This window comes from Molossus molossus, unplaced genomic scaffold, assembly GCF_014108415.1.
Source record: "Molossus molossus isolate mMolMol1 unplaced genomic scaffold, mMolMol1.p scaffold_m16_p_7, whole genome shotgun sequence".
In the NCBI taxonomy this organism is placed as follows: Eukaryota; Metazoa; Chordata; class Mammalia; order Chiroptera; family Molossidae; genus Molossus; species Molossus molossus.
In genome coordinates, this window is record NW_023425401.1 from 92,082,765 (window position 1) to 92,099,443 (window position 16,679).

At 54.6% G+C, this 16,679-nt stretch overlaps 2 protein-coding genes across 2 annotated transcripts; both read left to right on the forward strand.

Annotated features, from left to right (window-relative positions):
• The first annotated feature begins 3,117 nt into the window (after positions 1–3,117).
• Positions 3,118–5,686, forward strand: ATP6V1F (ATPase H+ transporting V1 subunit F). The gene is made up of 2 exons (XM_036246938.1): positions 3,118–3,346; positions 5,235–5,686. Exons 1-2 carry the CDS (start codon positions 3,189–3,191, stop codon positions 5,434–5,436), a joined length of 360 nt encoding a protein of 119 aa, XP_036102831.1. The 5' UTR covers positions 3,118–3,188; the 3' UTR covers positions 5,437–5,686.
• A 786-nt stretch (positions 5,687–6,472) lies between these two features.
• ATP6V1FNB (ATP6V1F neighbor) lies at positions 6,473–8,501 on the forward strand. The gene is made up of 2 exons (XM_036247646.1): positions 6,473–6,893; positions 8,395–8,501. The coding sequence occupies exons 1-2, from the start codon at positions 6,473–6,475 to the stop codon at positions 8,499–8,501; spliced, it is 528 nt and encodes a 175-aa protein (XP_036103539.1).
• Positions 8,502–16,679: the final 8,178 nt, after the last annotated feature.

Consider the following 16,679-nt stretch of genomic DNA (forward strand, 5'->3'; position numbering starts at 1 on the left):
GCAGGACCACATGCAGACCCAGGAACTCCAGCCAGGTCCTGGGTCAAGTCAGGGCCTCCCCGCCCCCTAGCCTCTCACTAGCCTCCCCTCACCCCAGCCTCTCACTAGCCTCCCCTCACCCCAGCCTCTCACTAGCCTCCCTGACCCACAGCCTCTTTGATCATCTCCCTGATGCATCAGCCTCTCTGGCCCCTGCAGGCTCCCTCCAACCCACTCTCCATGTTGCAGGGAGATGGGATCACATTAAAGAGATTATGCCCCTCTCCAACTCAGGGCCCTTCTGTGACTCCCTCCTGCTGCGGGCTAATGTCTATTCTTCCTAACAAGGCCTCCAGGTTCAGGTCCAACTTCCCTGCCTGTTCATTCCAGAAGCCCCAAATCAGGCAGTGTGCTCATTCCCCACAGTAGCCTCCAGCTTTAATCCCTCTTCACAGCCTATAGTTTCCCAGGCCCCATGTGGCTGTTTGGGCCTCTGCCAGAGAACACCCTTGCTTCTCCACCTTCTTCATCTTCCTATCCAATAGGAAGCTCTCCTGGACCCCTTCTGGACCAGCCCCCAGCTCCCATATCCCCCAGGACATGTCTCTAACTGCCATTTGCTACCCTGGTCTGTGACCATGTATCCACCTTCCCCACCAGACTGAGCTCCCCAACCCTGGCAGGTCTGACACAGGCAGGTGGGATGAATGAATAAATGAACAAGCAACTTAGTAGCCAGAGCAGAGCAAAGAAGCATTTCACCCAATTGACTCCCCAATTCTTAGGACGATCCCTAGACATTTCAGCTCGTGATGGTGGGTCAACTCCAAAGGCCCCTCCTCACCTCTTCACTTAGTAGCCTATCTGCCTCCTTGCTCCTCTTTTAAGTTCTTTTCCTTCCCTCTCCCTCATTTGCTCTAAATACAGCCCCTTCAAAACCTCATTTTCTGTATGTCTACTCCCTCCCTGGGATATATTTTACTCTCCCCTCAGTCCTGAGGGAGCTGCTTGAAGACAGAAATCGTATTTTATCAAGCTTGTCCTCAGCCTCTTCTGGCCACATTTGGTAAACGCCAGCTGAATGAAGGAGTGTGTGATAGAGGCTAGTTCCATATTTGATCTCACAGACCCTCCGAGGTGAGATCTATTCTTTTAAGTATCCGACCACTCATAGCCATTAAAGGCCAGTTCTGCGCCAGGCACTGAGCCAGGTACTTCCACACATACTGCTTCTCTATGCCCTCCCTCTGCCTCACCCCTAAATGTGAGAGTTTTCCTGCATGATTTGCTGTCCTCCTCTTGTGCACTGATGTGTTTCTAGAGATCCGGCCCAGCTGGTCTCTCCCAACCACAGTATGGCCCTGGGTGCTGAGCACTTATGGGCTCCATCTCACTTAATTCCAACAGCCCATGAGGTGGGCATACTGTTATTTGAAGAAAACAAGGCCCTCAGAATGGTGGTGATGAGCCCAAAATCATACCCCTAGGTAGCAGGACCGAGATTCAAACCAGATGTGCCCAAATGCTGAGCCTATTAATACAAACAACCAGTAGACCAGACCATCTCGATGTTAAGTGCTCTAAACTCCCAAACACCATGCCTGGCATCATACCAGATGCCAGGGTGCCTGTTTGTTAAAAGGAGGAGGAAAGTCCCAGCTGGGTGGCTCAGTTGGAGCGTCATCCCGTACACCAAAAGGTTGCAGGTTCAATTCCCAGTCAGGGCACATACCTAGGTTGTGCATTCGATCCTCGGTCAGGGTGCATAAGGGAAGCAACCAATCAAAGTTTCTCATATCAATGTTTCTTTCTCTCTCTCCCTTCCTCTCTCTCTAAAAATCAATAAAAAGCCCTGGCCGGTTTGGCTCAGCGGTTAGAGCGTCGGCCTGCGGTCTGGAGAGACCCGGGTTCGGTTCCCGCTAAGGGCATGTACCTCGGTTGCAGTTTGTCCCCGGCCCTGGTTGGTCGTGCAGGTGGCAGCCACTCGATGTGTCCCTTTCACATCGATGTTTCTCTCTTTCTCTCTCTGTTCCTCTCTCTCCCTCCCACTCTACCTGAACAAAAAATGGAAAAATGTCCTCGGGTGAGGATAAAAAAAAAAAAAAAATCAATAAAAACACATACCCAGGTGAGGATTCTTTTTAAAAAAAGGAAGGAAGAAAGAGTGGACCTTTCTTCTTCAGCATGTTCATCTCACAAAGCTCACTCAGGAGTATTATTCCTATCCACCTAGTTGCACAGGCCAGAAGCCTGGAAGTCCCCTGGGTCTCTCTCGCTCCCCAAACACATCCAATCCAAAAACCAGTTTTGTCCATTCTATCTCAAAACATCTCAACTCCATCTGCTTCTACACATTCCCCATGATTACTGCCTGAGTTCTGGCCACATCAACTCTTACCACATGGTGTCTCCTCCTTCAGGCTTGTCCCTACACAGCACCGTCACAATGCTATCTCTAAAACATGAATCTGGTGATATTTTCTCGTTTGATATCCTTTGGCGGCTTCAGCATAACTTTATCCCCAGGATAATTTGCAGATTTTTAATCTTTTATTGAAGGCACTTACGCTCTCTAGCCACTAAGCCTTTGCACAGGCTGTTCCTCTTCCTAGAACACCCTCCTGTCCTCGTTTCTATCCCCTTCATCCTCCTGGCAACCTTTTTGAGTGCCCCCTTTCCCATGGGTCAGTTACCACTGATAGTGCTTCCACGTACTTCTCACATTTTAGCAATTAACACATTGCTTTGCAATTGTCTGTTCACTAGACTCAACCTCACTAGACAGTAACATCATTAACTTGCTCATCCTTTTATTAAACAATATGTAGTCATTGTTAACTATGTGCCATATATACACGACAGAGACCCAGACCTTGCCTTCGACAACAGAAACTGTCTTCTTTAGAGATCTCGGGGTCTAACACCTGTAGGCTCAACACCTTGGTCGCACAAACAATCGAAGGTCCCTTGCCAACCCGTGATGCCGCGCGGACTTCTGGGAGTCGTAGTCTCCGGATTCGAGCCACTCTTTATGGCGCAGGCCATAAGTATGGAGGCCGTTTTGCTATTAATGCGCATGTCCCAGGAGGCGGAGTGGTGGAACTGCGCATGCCTAAAGGGTGGGGGTGTGAGCGAAAAGGCGGCGCGCTGTGGAGGCGGGGATTCGAGGACTTCAGGCGTTCGCAGCTGAGCGCTGTGTGTCTGCCAGGATGGCGGGTAGGGGGAAGCTTATTGCGGTGATCGGGGACGAGGACACGGTGACCGGCTTCCTGCTGGGCGGCATAGGGGAGCTTAACAAGAACCGCCACCCTAATTTCCTGGTGGTGGAGAAGGATACAACCATCAATGAGATCGAAGACACTTTCCGGTACGGTAGCCGCGAGGCCTGAGAGGGAACCTCTGCTGCCTGGTGGGAGCCCCGGAGAGGGCGGGGGCGGCGCGGGGCCTCCAGACCCTGGCCCGAGTGTGAGGTCGCGGCCCCGAGGGTCAGGGGAATCGGCCCACCGCCTCTTCGCGAGTGGAGGCCTCCGCTCCCCAAATTCCCTTTGGAGGTTTTGTCGGGTTTATGAGTTCCCACTTCATGTGACGGTGTGTCAGGAGAGAAGGGGAACGGAGCTCGTGACGGGCGCCGCCCCTCGGGCAGTCCGACCTGCCGAGGTTGGGCTTGCAGAGCGCCCAGCCCCGGGTGCGGCCCGTCCGCGGGGTTTCCCAGTTCACCCGTGGAGCAGGCTCCGTGTATTGCAAGTCTCCGCTCTTTTGCGAGTTGACCCGAAAAGGAACCACACCCCCATGAACCCCTGGCGGCCCTGGGCTCGGGCTTTCTTGTATTCTCGTCTCCCTTCGAGGTTAACAGTCGTCCTGTAAGGTCGGGTCATTCAGACTTACAGGTGAGAGCACGAAAGCCCAGAGATGGTAAGGCACGTACCGAAGTCACGATTTGGAAGAGACAGAGCAGGAATTTGAACCCAGTCCCAAACCTTTCTGCCTCTCTTAAGCCGGGTCCACAGTCTGCTTGTACCGCCCTCCCCAGTCTGTTTTGGAATTTTCCAAGGTCTTTAGCGCAGCGGGAAGAGTATCAGTACTGTGTCCTGTCTTCTGCAGACCTGTCCCTAAATTCAGGCAGTGTCCTGGTGACTAGAATTCAGAATGCCAACCCCTGTTCTTCCCTTCACCCCTTCTCTGGGCCCTTGTTGCCAAGTCTCAGGAACAAAGGCTCTCACCTGTTTCTCCCTAAACAGCCCAGCCCTGAGCTGCCCAGTTGAGACTGGTTCCCGTTGCCTGGGGTATAGTAGGCCCTGGCCTGGGAGGCTGATCTCTAAGCAGTCTGGTAAAGGGGCCCAGGTTGCCATGGGAGGACAAATTTTACCTCAAGAACTTGCCATATTTCCAACCCAAAGGGACCTCAGAGGTCAAGTCTAACTTACCATACTGTCTGGCACCAAGTGCTCAGTAAATATATTTTTTTTAATTATTACTATTAAATGTATTGGGGTTACATTGGTTAATAACATCATGTAAGTTTCAGGTGTGCAACTTTGTAATACAAAGTAAGTAGTTTTAATGGATAAATGAGTGAATGAGTGGGTGATCACAGAAGGGAAGATCCATTGCCAGGTTCCCTCTGTGTGGAAAGTGTGATTCCTTCATTACTGATTTTTTATCTACTATGTTGTGTTCTTGGCTCGTGCTAAACTTCCCCAGTGATTTGTCCCTGCCCTCATCAGCATAGACCTTGAGGCCTTTAGTCGTCTTACCAACCCCCTTTTAAAAATGTAATTTGTTTTCCTTTGGAATGTTAATGTGTTCATGTGGTATGCAAATTAATGCTTAAAAGGTATACATATTAAGAAGTCTCATTCCCATCCCTGTCCTATTCTGCCTCATTTACCTCCCTCCTCCACCCCTGTGGATACCCATTTAGCTTATTTCCACTTTCTTTTTATACAAACGAAAAGGTACAGACATATCTATTCTCCCCCTTTGCTACACAAAGGCAGCATATGGAATACACTGCACCCTAGTCTGCATTACCAGTGCACTTGGGAGCTTTCTAAGCAGGGGAGGTAGAAGCTAACCCTGACCACCATGGCCCTTAGCTTCTGAATTAAATTGATTCTGGAGAGGATGGAGAGTTTAGTGTAGCAACCTTTACCCTTGTCTTCTATGCTTTCTGGGTGAAGCCCATTTCCCCCTGAAGCCTAACCCGTCGACGCGGAGTGGGCTACCCTGGACTCCCTTTTTATCTCTCCCAACAGGCAGTTTCTAAACCGGGACGACATTGGCATCATCCTCATCAACCAGTACATTGCAGAGATGGTGCGACATGCACTTGACGCCCACCAGCGCTCCATTCCCGCCGTTCTTGAGATCCCATCCAAGGAGCACCCCTATGATGCTGCCAAGGACTCCATCCTGCGCAGGGCCAGGGGCATGTTCACAGCTGAAGATCTGCGCTAAGGGACTCCCCACAGCCCTACCGCCTCTCCCAGGCTTGCCATCAGCCCCTCTCTAAGTTTTGAGCTTCTGATTTCCAATTCCCTGCCCCTTCCCACTTCGTTGAGAGACTAGATGAGGTGCTTCCATGTTGCTGGGCCCTGTCATTAAAATCAAGGTTGGTAAGGGAATAACACTCTCTCCACTACTTCTTCCCTATGCTGTTACACAGTGTCATTGTTGATATTAAATTAAAATAACGTTCTTACTTGTCTTCAAAGATGCTAGAAAGGATGATGAAATTGATTTCACCGATTTCACGTGGGATGAGGCTGTTGGAGGGATTAAATGGGCAGGGCTGGAAAAGGTTGTGCCAAAGATCCAGGTATAGACGAGTTGGACAAGGAAGGTTGTGCCAGAAGGCCATAATTCAAGGACAGGTCCTCTGAATTAAAGGCAACCAGCTCTGCCCAGTTGGTGTGGCTCGGTGGTTGAGCGTCAGCCCATGCACCAAGAGATCGCCAGTTCGATTCCCGATCAGGGCACATGCCCAGGTTGTGGGCTCAATCCTCAGTTGGGGGCATGTAGGAAGCGGCCAATCAATGTTCTTTCTCATTGCTGTTTCTATCTCTCCCTCTTCCTTCCTTTCTCTCTAAAAATCAGTAAAGAGAGAAAAAAAGGCAACCAGCTCTGGCAGGGAGGAACTGGAGACTTGAGCCCAGACTCCTGGCTCCCCCACTTCAGTTTGTATTGACTGGGGGGGACCTGACCCAAGGGACAGAAGAAGAAAGCACAGAAAACCTGGAAGCCTGTGCTACTAGACCAGACCTGGGTCTTGCAAAAGGTTTGGGGATCGAGGCTCTTAACCAGTGGGCCTGGCCCAAGGCTGTCCCAGGAAGCAAGGCATGTGAGGTCTGCCGAGGGCATGGCAAGTAGAACCCTGGCCCTGTGTGAGGTGAGGATTGGTTGCCTGGTGACTGTCTGGGCAGCCACTGCTGGACTCTGCTTGCTGTGCTTATCTCTCAGCTGCAGTCATTCTGCTGCCTCTGCTCTTGCCACCATGTCACGGCAACTCAACGTGGATACCGTGCGGCAGAACTTCTGGAAGGAGGAATTTCTTAAGGAGAAGATCTTGCGCTGTGAATGGTACCGCAAGTATGGGTCGATGGTGAAGGCCAAGCAGAAGGCTAAGGCTGCTACCCGCCTACCCCTCAAACTGCCCACCCTGTACCCCAAACCCCCACTCTCACCCCCACCTGCTCCCAAAGCAGTATCGGCCAGGGTCCCCAGCCCTGCCCTGGAGGCTCCTTCACAGGCAGAGATGTACCCAGTACTGCCTGCCACTCGGGCCCTGCTGTATGAAGGCATCTCCCACGACTTCCAGGGGCGCTACCAGTACCTCAAGACCCGTAAACTGGACATCCCAGAGATGCGCTACCTCTTCCCCATCACTACCAACTTCACATATGGCTGGCAGCTGGGTGAGCTCCAACCTTCTGGAAATTACCTCACAAACACAGGCTCCTGCCATGCGCCAGGCGATGTGCTGGGCACTAGGCACATGGACACTCCTTTCTGGGGCATCCATAAAAGCAAGGAAATGTCAGAGGGAGAAGTTCCCGATGAGATTAGGAAGTGGGGCGGTGGGGGCAGGGGGCACATGCTGCTTTAGATGGCATTGTCAGGAAATGCCTGACTGGGGACCAACAGGCTGAGAGCTAAATGACAAGGAGGAGGAGTTTGAGATTTATTCCAAGTGTGAGGAAGTTAGTGGAGGGTTTTAAGCAGGTGACTACACTGATTTACTTTAAAACATAAAAATAACCCTGACTGTTCTGGATATAATGGCTGTTCCAGGGGAAAGCATAGACTGGCAGATCAGTTAGGCAGCTATTTTCTGTTTTCCTGGCAATAGATGATAGCCTGGGCCAGGACGATTAGCAGAGCTGAAATCGATTCAGGGTGTTTTGGAGGTAGAATGTGTGGATTTTCTGATGGATTGAGTGAGGAAGGGAAAGTGCACTGATGACACCCAGGTGTTGAGCTGAAGCCGCTGTGGCAGGGAAGACTAGGAGGAGCGGAGTTGGAGGGTGTGTGAAGACAGGTCAGCACTGGCCATGTGCTGGAGGTGTCAGTGAGGCCGTGTATGGCAGTCATCCTCTGGAGCAAGGTCAAAGCTGAAGATGCAGTTGGGGTCATCAGAAAGTAGGTGCTCTTGAAAACCCTGAGAGTGGGTGAGCTCGCCCAGGGAACTCCAGATTGTGGAGTCTGACAGGAGGAGAGGCAGTGGGCAGAGATGGGGAGATGGTGTTCATCTGGACTGAGTGCTTTTTCTGTGCGGCTGAGCCAAGGTCGTCAGTTGGGACGGAGAGGAACACAGGCAGTGGTGTAGTTTGAATTGCAGAGTTAAGGTGTGGGAAAAGGAACATGCCAGGGGGTGGTGCGGGATTGCTGGGTGCAGGTGCTGAGTGTCCCTTTGCGCTCTGGTCATGAGTTTCAAGTGGACCACTCAGTAAAGTCTTCTCTGGCTGCTGTAGTGCCTGCCCAGAACAGGTGGATGGTCGGGGATACACACAGTTGAAAGCTTGCCTATAATGTCCCACCCCTTTCCCCAGGGGCCTGAAAAAGGGAGTAAAGGGAACAAATTCCAACCAAAGCAGGCGGTAGGAAAAAGCCGCAGCTGGCCTAGAGAAGTCTAGTTTTGTCTCGGTGGAGCAGGGCTAGGTGTCCTGCCACCCCTCTGTAGACAATCCTGAGGTTGGGGGTAGTGATGGCACACAGCTGAGTGGCATTCTGCCATCACTGCTGATCCAGGCACCCAGCCCACGCCCTGTCTTTCCATAGCCCCCATTCCTCAGAAGCACTTTTTATTCACGCTCACAAAACGGATACTATGGTCAGATTCCTAGGGCTGAGAAGGCAGGGCTGTCATGTGAGTGCCTTTCCCAGGACCCATTCCTGGCCTCTGACATCTTTTCCCAGGCCCCCCAGTGAAGAAAGAACTGTTCTGCAGTATGGGCCGCATTGAATCGTTCTTCCGCAAGAACGGGGCCTTCGCACCTCTTGACCCCCGGGATGTGGCCCTCTGACGATGGGCCAGGCAGTGTGCTTCGGAGTGGGAAGAAGAAATCACATGCCACCTGGTGGAACGAAGCTGCTGTGTGTCTGTGTGTCTCTGGCTCTTCCAGGCTCTGAGGCTGCGTTCTGGGCCTTTCTGAAATTCCCTCTCTTTTTTCCTTAACCTCCACTTCTATAACCATCCCTCGAAAGATTCAGTGGTGGTTACAAGGGAATGAGCGCTCCTCTCCAGGTGTAGGCTTCTCAGCGCCAGAGGGGCACAGTAGCTGCTGGAAGTTCTGGGTGTTCCTGGGGGGAGAGTGGCCTGTTATCCCAGGTGCCAGGGAGAGAGGACCGCCACCACCCCACAAGCCTCTACCCCGCCCTTCTCACCTGGCGCGCAGGGCCCGCAGCTGCCCGGTCCTCTTCTGGTGTACCTGTTCCAGCTGCTCCCGAAGGGCGCGCCGCTGCCCCACCACATCCTGTGCGATGCCAAGCGCTGAGAGCCCTTGCATCCCGGCCCGGGGCTCCACGGAGCCAGCAGGGGGCAGCACTGGGATGGACTCCCACTATAATCCCCCCTCCCAGTGAGTGTCAGCGCCAGTTCTGGGAGCATGCACTTCAAAGGGACCCAGGTGGGTCCCCCGCCCCTTATCTTCTCCCCGGGGTCTTGCCTGTGGTGGCAGGAACTTAGCTGGGCTGGGTGGGAGCTCCAGGGGGTGCACCCGGCTGTGGCGGTTCCTAGCAATGCAGAGGCGTTCCAGGACCTGGGGGGGAGAGCTGTCAGCCGCCGGAGGCCGCCTTCTGTTCCCAGCCCGCCAGGGGGCCGCCCAGCGTCTGGACGCACCCGGAGCCGCTGCAGCTGGCGGTCCTGCTGCTGCCGGCGCCTGGCTGCGCCGTGCAGCTCCAGCAGCCTCTGCAGCGCTGTCTCCTGCTGCGCAGCGCTCACGCCCACGGGTGCTTTCTCCCGACTTGGGGACCCGGGCCACGCAGCCTTCGAGGCCTTGGGGGCCTCAAAAGCGCTCTTCCGCTCCTCGAGGGTGCCGGGGAACCTCCCGGAGCTGCCTGCCTGCACCTCCCTCCCCTCGCCCGCCAGCAGCTCCGCCGGGCCCGGGCCCCCTGCGGGGCCCTGCAGCCCCTGTAGATCACGCGCCATGCGCGGGTGCCCCGGGAGAGCTGTTGGGCACTCTTGCTGCTCAGAGCCCCCAGTACTCAGGGACGCTAGCATCACGGCTCTTGGGCCTGGGAGCTGTGGGGGCGCAAGAGGAGCCAGAAGGCCCTCCCAGCTGGCCCCCTTCGGGGATTGTGGTTTCTGGCCCTTGTTCTTGTCCTGTGTTATCTGGGTGCTCCTTCCCCGGGGGCCTGGGCTCTCCCTTCCCCCAGGCTGTGGCATCTGTTCTCCCAGAGACCTGCAGAAGTCACTTGGAATTCCTTGGAGTTCTTCCTCCTGGGGCTGTGTAGGCACCTCTCCCTGAGCCACCTGGCAGGCTGGTGAGAGCTGGCCTCCACCTCCAGCCGACTGAAGGATCTGCACTGCCCCGCCCTGAGGGGTCTCCTTTCTCAGGCCCTCAGGACCATTTCCTTTTTGATCTTGAAGAACATCTTTGTTTTCACCCTGCAGGGTCTCCCACCCCAGACCACCAGAGATCTCTTGTCTCAGAGCCTGAGTAGCCTTCCCACTTGGAGGCTGGTTTGTCTTCTCTCTCTGACTCGGAGGAATCTCAATCCCCAGCAGTTCCTGAAGTTCTGCTCTGTCCTGGTCCAGGCTCCAGCCCAATCCTTTAGGAGGATCTTGGGGTTCTGGCAGGCCCTGGGAGGGCAGGCCTGAGGGCCCGGAGGCTTCCCGAGCAACCTTTCTCCCCTGTAGGCTTCCAGATGACAGCGGAAGGGATCCCTGGGTCATGGGCTCTGCTTGGCCCCTTTCTTCCTTCTGGACCAGGTTCTGGGAAGGAAGAGCACTTTGTCCTAGGCCTGTGGCAGAGCCACTTCCCCAGGGGAGCCTGGAGACCCCAGTGGCTGCCCCAGTGGGCCTCACTTCCATATGGCCCTTGCCCGATTCCTAAATTTGTTAAGCCTGTGCTCTGTAGCGTAAAGGTGCTTCAGTAATGGTCCCTCCTTCTACCTGGCTATAGGAGATGGCCCCGCCTCACCCCAGCAGCCTCCTCCCAGATAGACCCCACCCCTGCTGTCTTCAATCTGAGAGGGCCCTTGCCCAGGACCCTTTGACCCCTTCACCTTGAATTCTGAGTTTCCTGGTTCCCCAAAGCTACTGCTGGTGGTGGGGTCCAGCTCATGTAAGCGACCTGAGGGAGGAAGAGTGATGTAAGGAGCCCTCTGCTCGTGTCCCAGCCCCTCCCTCATTCTACCTGCAGTGGAGCCAGGAAGCCAAAGCCGAGGGGATCCCCAGCAGGTGGGGGGGGGGTGCCCAGAGAGCTGGTGTGTGAACTTCAGGGCTGTCAGAGTTCATTGTTCCACCTTTATTTACACAGCCTAATGTGTGCCTGCTTGTCAGGTGCGCCTGCCTACAGCTGACCCCATCTTGTCCTCCCAGCCAAGGCGGACCATCTCACTGGGACCTGCACAACCCTCTTCCTCCACCGTGGGACACTGTGGAGCAGGAAGGGCCTCATTAGGACACCCCCACTTTGTCCTGATGGGCCCATCCAGGCCCATAAAGAAAACCACTGCATGTACCTTTTACTATTATTAAGGAATATCCTTTTTAAAAAATTCTCACTCGAGGGTATTTTTTCATTGATTTTCAGACAGAGTAGAAGAGAGAGAGACATTTATATCAGAGAGACGCATCGACTGGTTGCCTCCCACACAACCCCAGTGGGGCCCAGGGATTGAACCCACAACCCACGAACATGCCCTTGACTGGGAATCAAACCTGTGACTCTTTGGTCCATGGGCCGACACTCTAATAATCACTGAGCCAAACTGGCCAGGTCTAAGAAATAACCTTTTTTTTTTTTAGCTCTTTCTTGGTTTCTGACAGCAAAATCAAATGAAATTCAAGAAGTGAAATTTTAGGCCAGAGCCTCAAAACTGCAAGTCTTCATAATTAACAAAAGGAATCTGAAAAAGGAGATCACATGTCACTGCTGCCTCGCAGCTGCGGAGGGAGGAAAGTCGCTTCGCATCCATCAAACCAGCTAAAAGAGCTTGATTTCATAAGGTCTTCAATTGAAAGCCTTCTCAAGAAATCCCATCTTTATGCAAATAGATGTGGCAATATTCATAACAGTAACCGAAAGAGAATGTTCTTTGTGAAAATAGATCTGTCTTTTGAAGAGTTTCTGAACAGTGTCAAATAAGATCCCCAAACCTTCAGAAATTATTGCCATGAACTGTGAAAATAACCTCCAACCCCCCTTCCTCTGTAATCCCAGTCTGTTGTCTTACTAGCTCATTTATCTGGTAATAATGTTGTAATTAATATCTCCATATTCCCAAGAGATAATATACTTATAGAAATGTCTCTGTCCATCAGAAAATAATCATTGGCACTTTCTTCCTCTCTCGTACATATGATGGAACAATTAAAAGCTTATGACTGCCCTGGCCGGTTTGGCTCAGCGGTTGGAGCGTCGGCCTGCAGTACAGAGAGACCCGGGTTCGGTTCCCACTAAGGGCACGTACCTCGGTTGCAGTTTGTCCCCGGCCCTGGTTGGTCGTGTGGATGGCAGCCACTCGATGTGTCCCTTCACGTCGATGTTTCTCTCTCTCTCTCTCTCTCCCCCTCTCTCTCCCTCCCACTCCATCTGAACAAAAAATGGAAAAATGTCCTCGGGTGAGGATAAAAAAAAAAAAGCTTATGACTTTGCTGGGTTTACTATTTAACAAATCCTTTGAGAGTCTTTCGTCTGCATTTACAGGTCCAGGGCTCAGCATCTGCCTCACTGGATTCGAGGTGCCTGTTCGTGGGCATGTGCTGTCACTGCGCTGGGCTCTCAGACGCAAGGACCAGTGACAGGGCCAAGACTAGTGCGTGCAGTACCCCCAGTGTCCGCCAGAGGGTGGCCAACAGACTATTCCATCCCCTTCTCCGCCTCTCTCCACTGAACCCCACTTTAGTTTCAGAGCCTCCTGGACACAGTGCCTCAGACAGCTGCCACAAACCAAGGGGAACAAACCCACCTCCTGTCCCTGGAGGCCCCCACCTAGCAAAAGGTTTGAAACAGCTGCCACAAACCAAGGGGAACTGGCACATGAAATAAACCCACCTCTGGTCCCTGGGGGCCCACACCCAACAAAGGTCTGAGACAAAGAATGAGAAAGGAGTGGACTGGAATCCTGGGACTCAGGGTGAGGATGTCCCTGCCTCCCGATCTAGTGGCCACCCAGCTCAGGGGCTCCTGCTCTCCTGGATACTGACCCCTCCTGTCAACATACCAGGTGTGGGTTCTTCAGGCACGCCAGGGGGCTCCCACCTTGGGGCTGCGTCACTCCCGGCTCCCCTCTGATCCGGGGCCCATGGGTCTTCGGCCTGCCCCCTGCAGGAACGCAAACGCTGCCTCAGGTACACCTCTTGCATCTGGGCTCTCAAGAGGGGGGGGGGGCAGCCTGTCTGCCAGTCTCCCCACCCCCAGCAGCTCTGAGCCTTCCCACTCCAACATCCAAACTCAGTCCAGGGTGGCCTGCCCCACTTTCTGCACCCATCACTGGGTCCTGGGACATGAACCTGGGGGTTACCCTTTCCAGGGGCTGTGGGGGTACTGGGCAGGGCTGTGGACGGAGACAGGAAAGGGGCCAGTGTTTGGTCACTGTGTGCAGCAACACTGAGTGTACAGATTCCCTGGGAGAAAGACTCACCCCTCCGGGAACTGATGGCTCTGGTTCAGGGTGTCCCCAGCCTGGGGTGATGAACACAGCCTGGAACTCTGGAACGGTTGGGTTGGGAGGTGGTCTAGTCCCCAGGGCACCAGTGTGGTAGGCAGCCTCTAAAATGGCTCCCAGAGACACCTTCTCCTGGCATCCATACCCTTGGGTGACCCCTCCCTTTCCATCCAGGTGAAGGAGCTTGGAAAGGGGTCCCTCCTGCCCAGGGAGCCTTCAGACCTGCAGTACTGGCCCACAGCGTTGGCTGGCCTTCACCCGACACACCCTCCTGCTACAGCTGAGGAGGCCTTGGCCCAGAGATGGCTGCCGATCTGCCCGAGGTGCCTCGGCAGTTGGTGGCTGAGCCAGACTGAAGGCACAGTCCTAGTTCCCAGTCACTACAGCTCCCTTCTTCCTAGAGGGGAGGCCCAGCCACCAGCCCTGGAGGGAGGGGCCTGTGGCGGGGGCTGCTCAGGGTCGCATTTCAGAGGCTCCCTGAGCATTAGTGCCTCTGCCCCCAGCCTGCCAGGCAATGCTTTTCTTCCACCTGCAGCATGTCTCAAGGCGTCTAGCATCGCCCCGCAGTTGATTTGACCAAGATAGTTAACTGTGGACTGGTAATCGCCTGCACAGCTGAGCAGGTCCTGTGCTCTGGGCGGGCGTGGGGCCAAACCCTTCCTATGGATGAGCTCACTGGTCCTCCCAGCAGCCCTGAGAAAGATGTTACCTTCCTCACCCTGGAGCCGAGGAAACGGGCTCACAGTCCACGGAGTCAGAACAGACTCTGAGCCAGATCCGTCCATCTCCAGAGCCCACTCCCCTGTTTCCCTCACCGCTACAATTGCCCAGTGTCACACACCCCTGCCTCAACCGAGCCCCTGCTCACCCCACACATCAGCGGCTTGGAGTCCCCACCCGTCCTACCACGGGACTTGCTGCACTGGTTCCACGCACACTGGGCCCGGGGAGGCCAGAAGAGGCCCAGCCCTGCCCCAGTCAGCAGCTCCAAGTCCCACAGGAGCTGCGGAAAGATGGGAGTGCCAGGACGTGAGGGGTTCCACCCTGCCCTCTGCCACACCCCAGCCAGCCCCTACCTGCTCCTGGGCCCGCCTGTTCCGTTCCATCTGCAGCAGCACAGTGGGCAGCTCCAGGCCCGAGGGACAGGTCTGACCCTCTTGCACCTGGGGAGGCAAGGCTGGTTCAGGCCCCACGGAGAGCCTGTCGCCTCCGAGACAGCGCCCTGCCTCCCTCACCTGCTGAAGTGCAGCCCGGAGCTGGCCCAGGCCTGCAGGGCGCTGGAATAGGTGTTGGTACAGCGCCAAGGCCTGCTTGGGGCTACAAGGGAGCGCTAGGCCCCCAGGTGTGGCTGCCTGCGCCATGGAGTAGGGGTCACAACGGATGACTCTTCCCCTTTCTCCCTGTGCCACCGGAGCCTGGTCAGAGGAGGACCAGGAGCTGCAAACAGGAGCCAGGAGACAAAGGTCCTGAGCTCAATAATGCAGGACGCTGCCATCTGAGCCACGGCTGGACCCCAGCCAAGTCTCAGAGAGACTCTGGCCTGACTTTCAAAAGCGTTTCTCGGTCCTGGAGGTGGCAGTGCAGGGTAAGGGTGTTCCTGCCGGAGACAGGTGTGCACGAGCTTGTTTGCAATCCCAAGCGAGTCTCTTCTACGTGCGCACACACATCTACACACGAAGCTGCACTATACAGGCATCGAATATGCTCAACACAGGCAGCAGCCACCACCGCTGACTACATGTCAGGACACAAACGCTCCATTCATGTGACCCTTCCTCACAGCAACTCTGTGAAGTAAGTGTTGTCATTCTGATCCCCATTACACAGATCAGAGAACTGGGCTCCAGAAGGGAGCTGCCCTACCTAACGCGTGGACCTGCCTCCCTCATCTGGAGATGGTGGCTGAGAAAAACAGGCCCTGGGAAAACGAGGTCCCTGAGTGTGAGCCATCACAGGCAGGTGGATGGCGACAGGCAGGACAATGGAGAGTGCTTCCCTAGTGCTGGCTCCAAGCTGTCCCACGCATGGTGCTGTTCCTAGACGAGGTCACAGTTTGTATAGTTATAACTAGGGGAGGGAATGAACACACGAGATGGCCTGTAATCTTGGCAGTCTCTGCTGTCATGAGCAGACTGGTCTGCCCGCTGCTTTGTAGCTGCTCCGTGAGAAGGGAGCCCCCAGAGCAGCCTCGGCAGAAGCAGGCTGAGGGAGCGGGCAGGTGATCTCAGTTCAGCCCAACACCCTTCCTGCACTCCTGTTGGAATATCGGGGACCCAGCAATGAGAGTAGGGTCCCCCTTGATATTAAAAAAATTTTTAATGTTTTTACTGATTGTTTAGAGAAAGAAGGGAGAAAGACAGAAACATTGATGTGAGAGCTGCCTCCTGCACACCCCCTACTGGGAATCGAGCCCACAACCTGGGCATGTGCCCTGGCCGGAAATCGAACCAGGACCTCTCAGTCCCTGGGACAACGCTCAATCCACTGAGCCACACCAGCTGGGTCCCCCTGATATTTTAGCCAACATCTCTAACACACCAAGGTCATATAACCAGTAGATAGCAAAGATGATTCAAAATACAATTCACTTTAAAAAGATATTTTTCTTTTCAATGAAATAGAGTTTTTGTATTTCAAAACCCATGTTCTCTCCCTACAAGGACATCTTCAAAAGTTGCATGAGTACCCCCACCTGCAGGCCCATCAGGGGTGGGTGTGGCTGTGAATGCACACAGCTGTTCACATATGTGGGGGGGGCACATGCATGTGTCTGCATCTCTTCGCGGTCCTGGTCCCCACCCCAGGCACAGGGACCTTCCTTCCATCACCAGCTCTCAGAATGGCCCAGGAGGCACCTGAGCCCTTGGTATCCCCAAACCAAGAGAAAACAGGGTGCCGTGTGGGGACTGGGCCTCCTCTCCACGCACTTCAGCCCCTGCAGGATTCCACATGGATCCACAGAGGGTCCCCCATCAGAGCCACAGGCCACGCCTGCTACATGTAAACACAGGGCTGGGACCAGGACACCTGGGTCCTCCTTCCACCCACCGCGGGGCAGCACCAGCGGTAGCACCTGGGGCAGCCCAGAGATGCAGGCACAGGAGTGAGCAAGGTCCAGAGTCGAATTCCCCCAGCTGCCACCCCCCTGACCCAGGCCACTGACTTCTGGCCCCCACATTGCCACCCCAGCACCAGAAGGAAGTACACACACAAGTCAGCCTTAGGGCAGGCCCCGAGTTTACTGCTTCCGACTCAACATGTGGGACACGGCCTAGGCGCCCGGTGCCAGGGCAGGGCTCTCTCTGCCAGGCCAGGGTGGGAGCTGCTCTCCAGGGAGACTTCTGGTCTGACGAGTCCTGCTTGGTGTC

Coding starts and splice junctions, on each gene's coding strand:
- ATP6V1F (XM_036246938.1), top strand. CDS start 3,189: ATGGCGGGTAGGGGGAAGCTTATTGCGGTGATCGGGGACGAGGACACG. Junction 3,347..5,234: donor GAGATCGAAGACACTTTCCG/GTACGGTAGCCG, acceptor CTCTCCCAACAG/GCAGTTTCTAAACCGGGACG.
- ATP6V1FNB (XM_036247646.1), top strand. CDS start 6,473: ATGTCACGGCAACTCAACGTGGATACCGTGCGGCAGAACTTCTGGAAG. Junction 6,894..8,394: donor CACATATGGCTGGCAGCTGG/GTGAGCTCCAAC, acceptor ATCTTTTCCCAG/GCCCCCCAGTGAAGAAAGAA.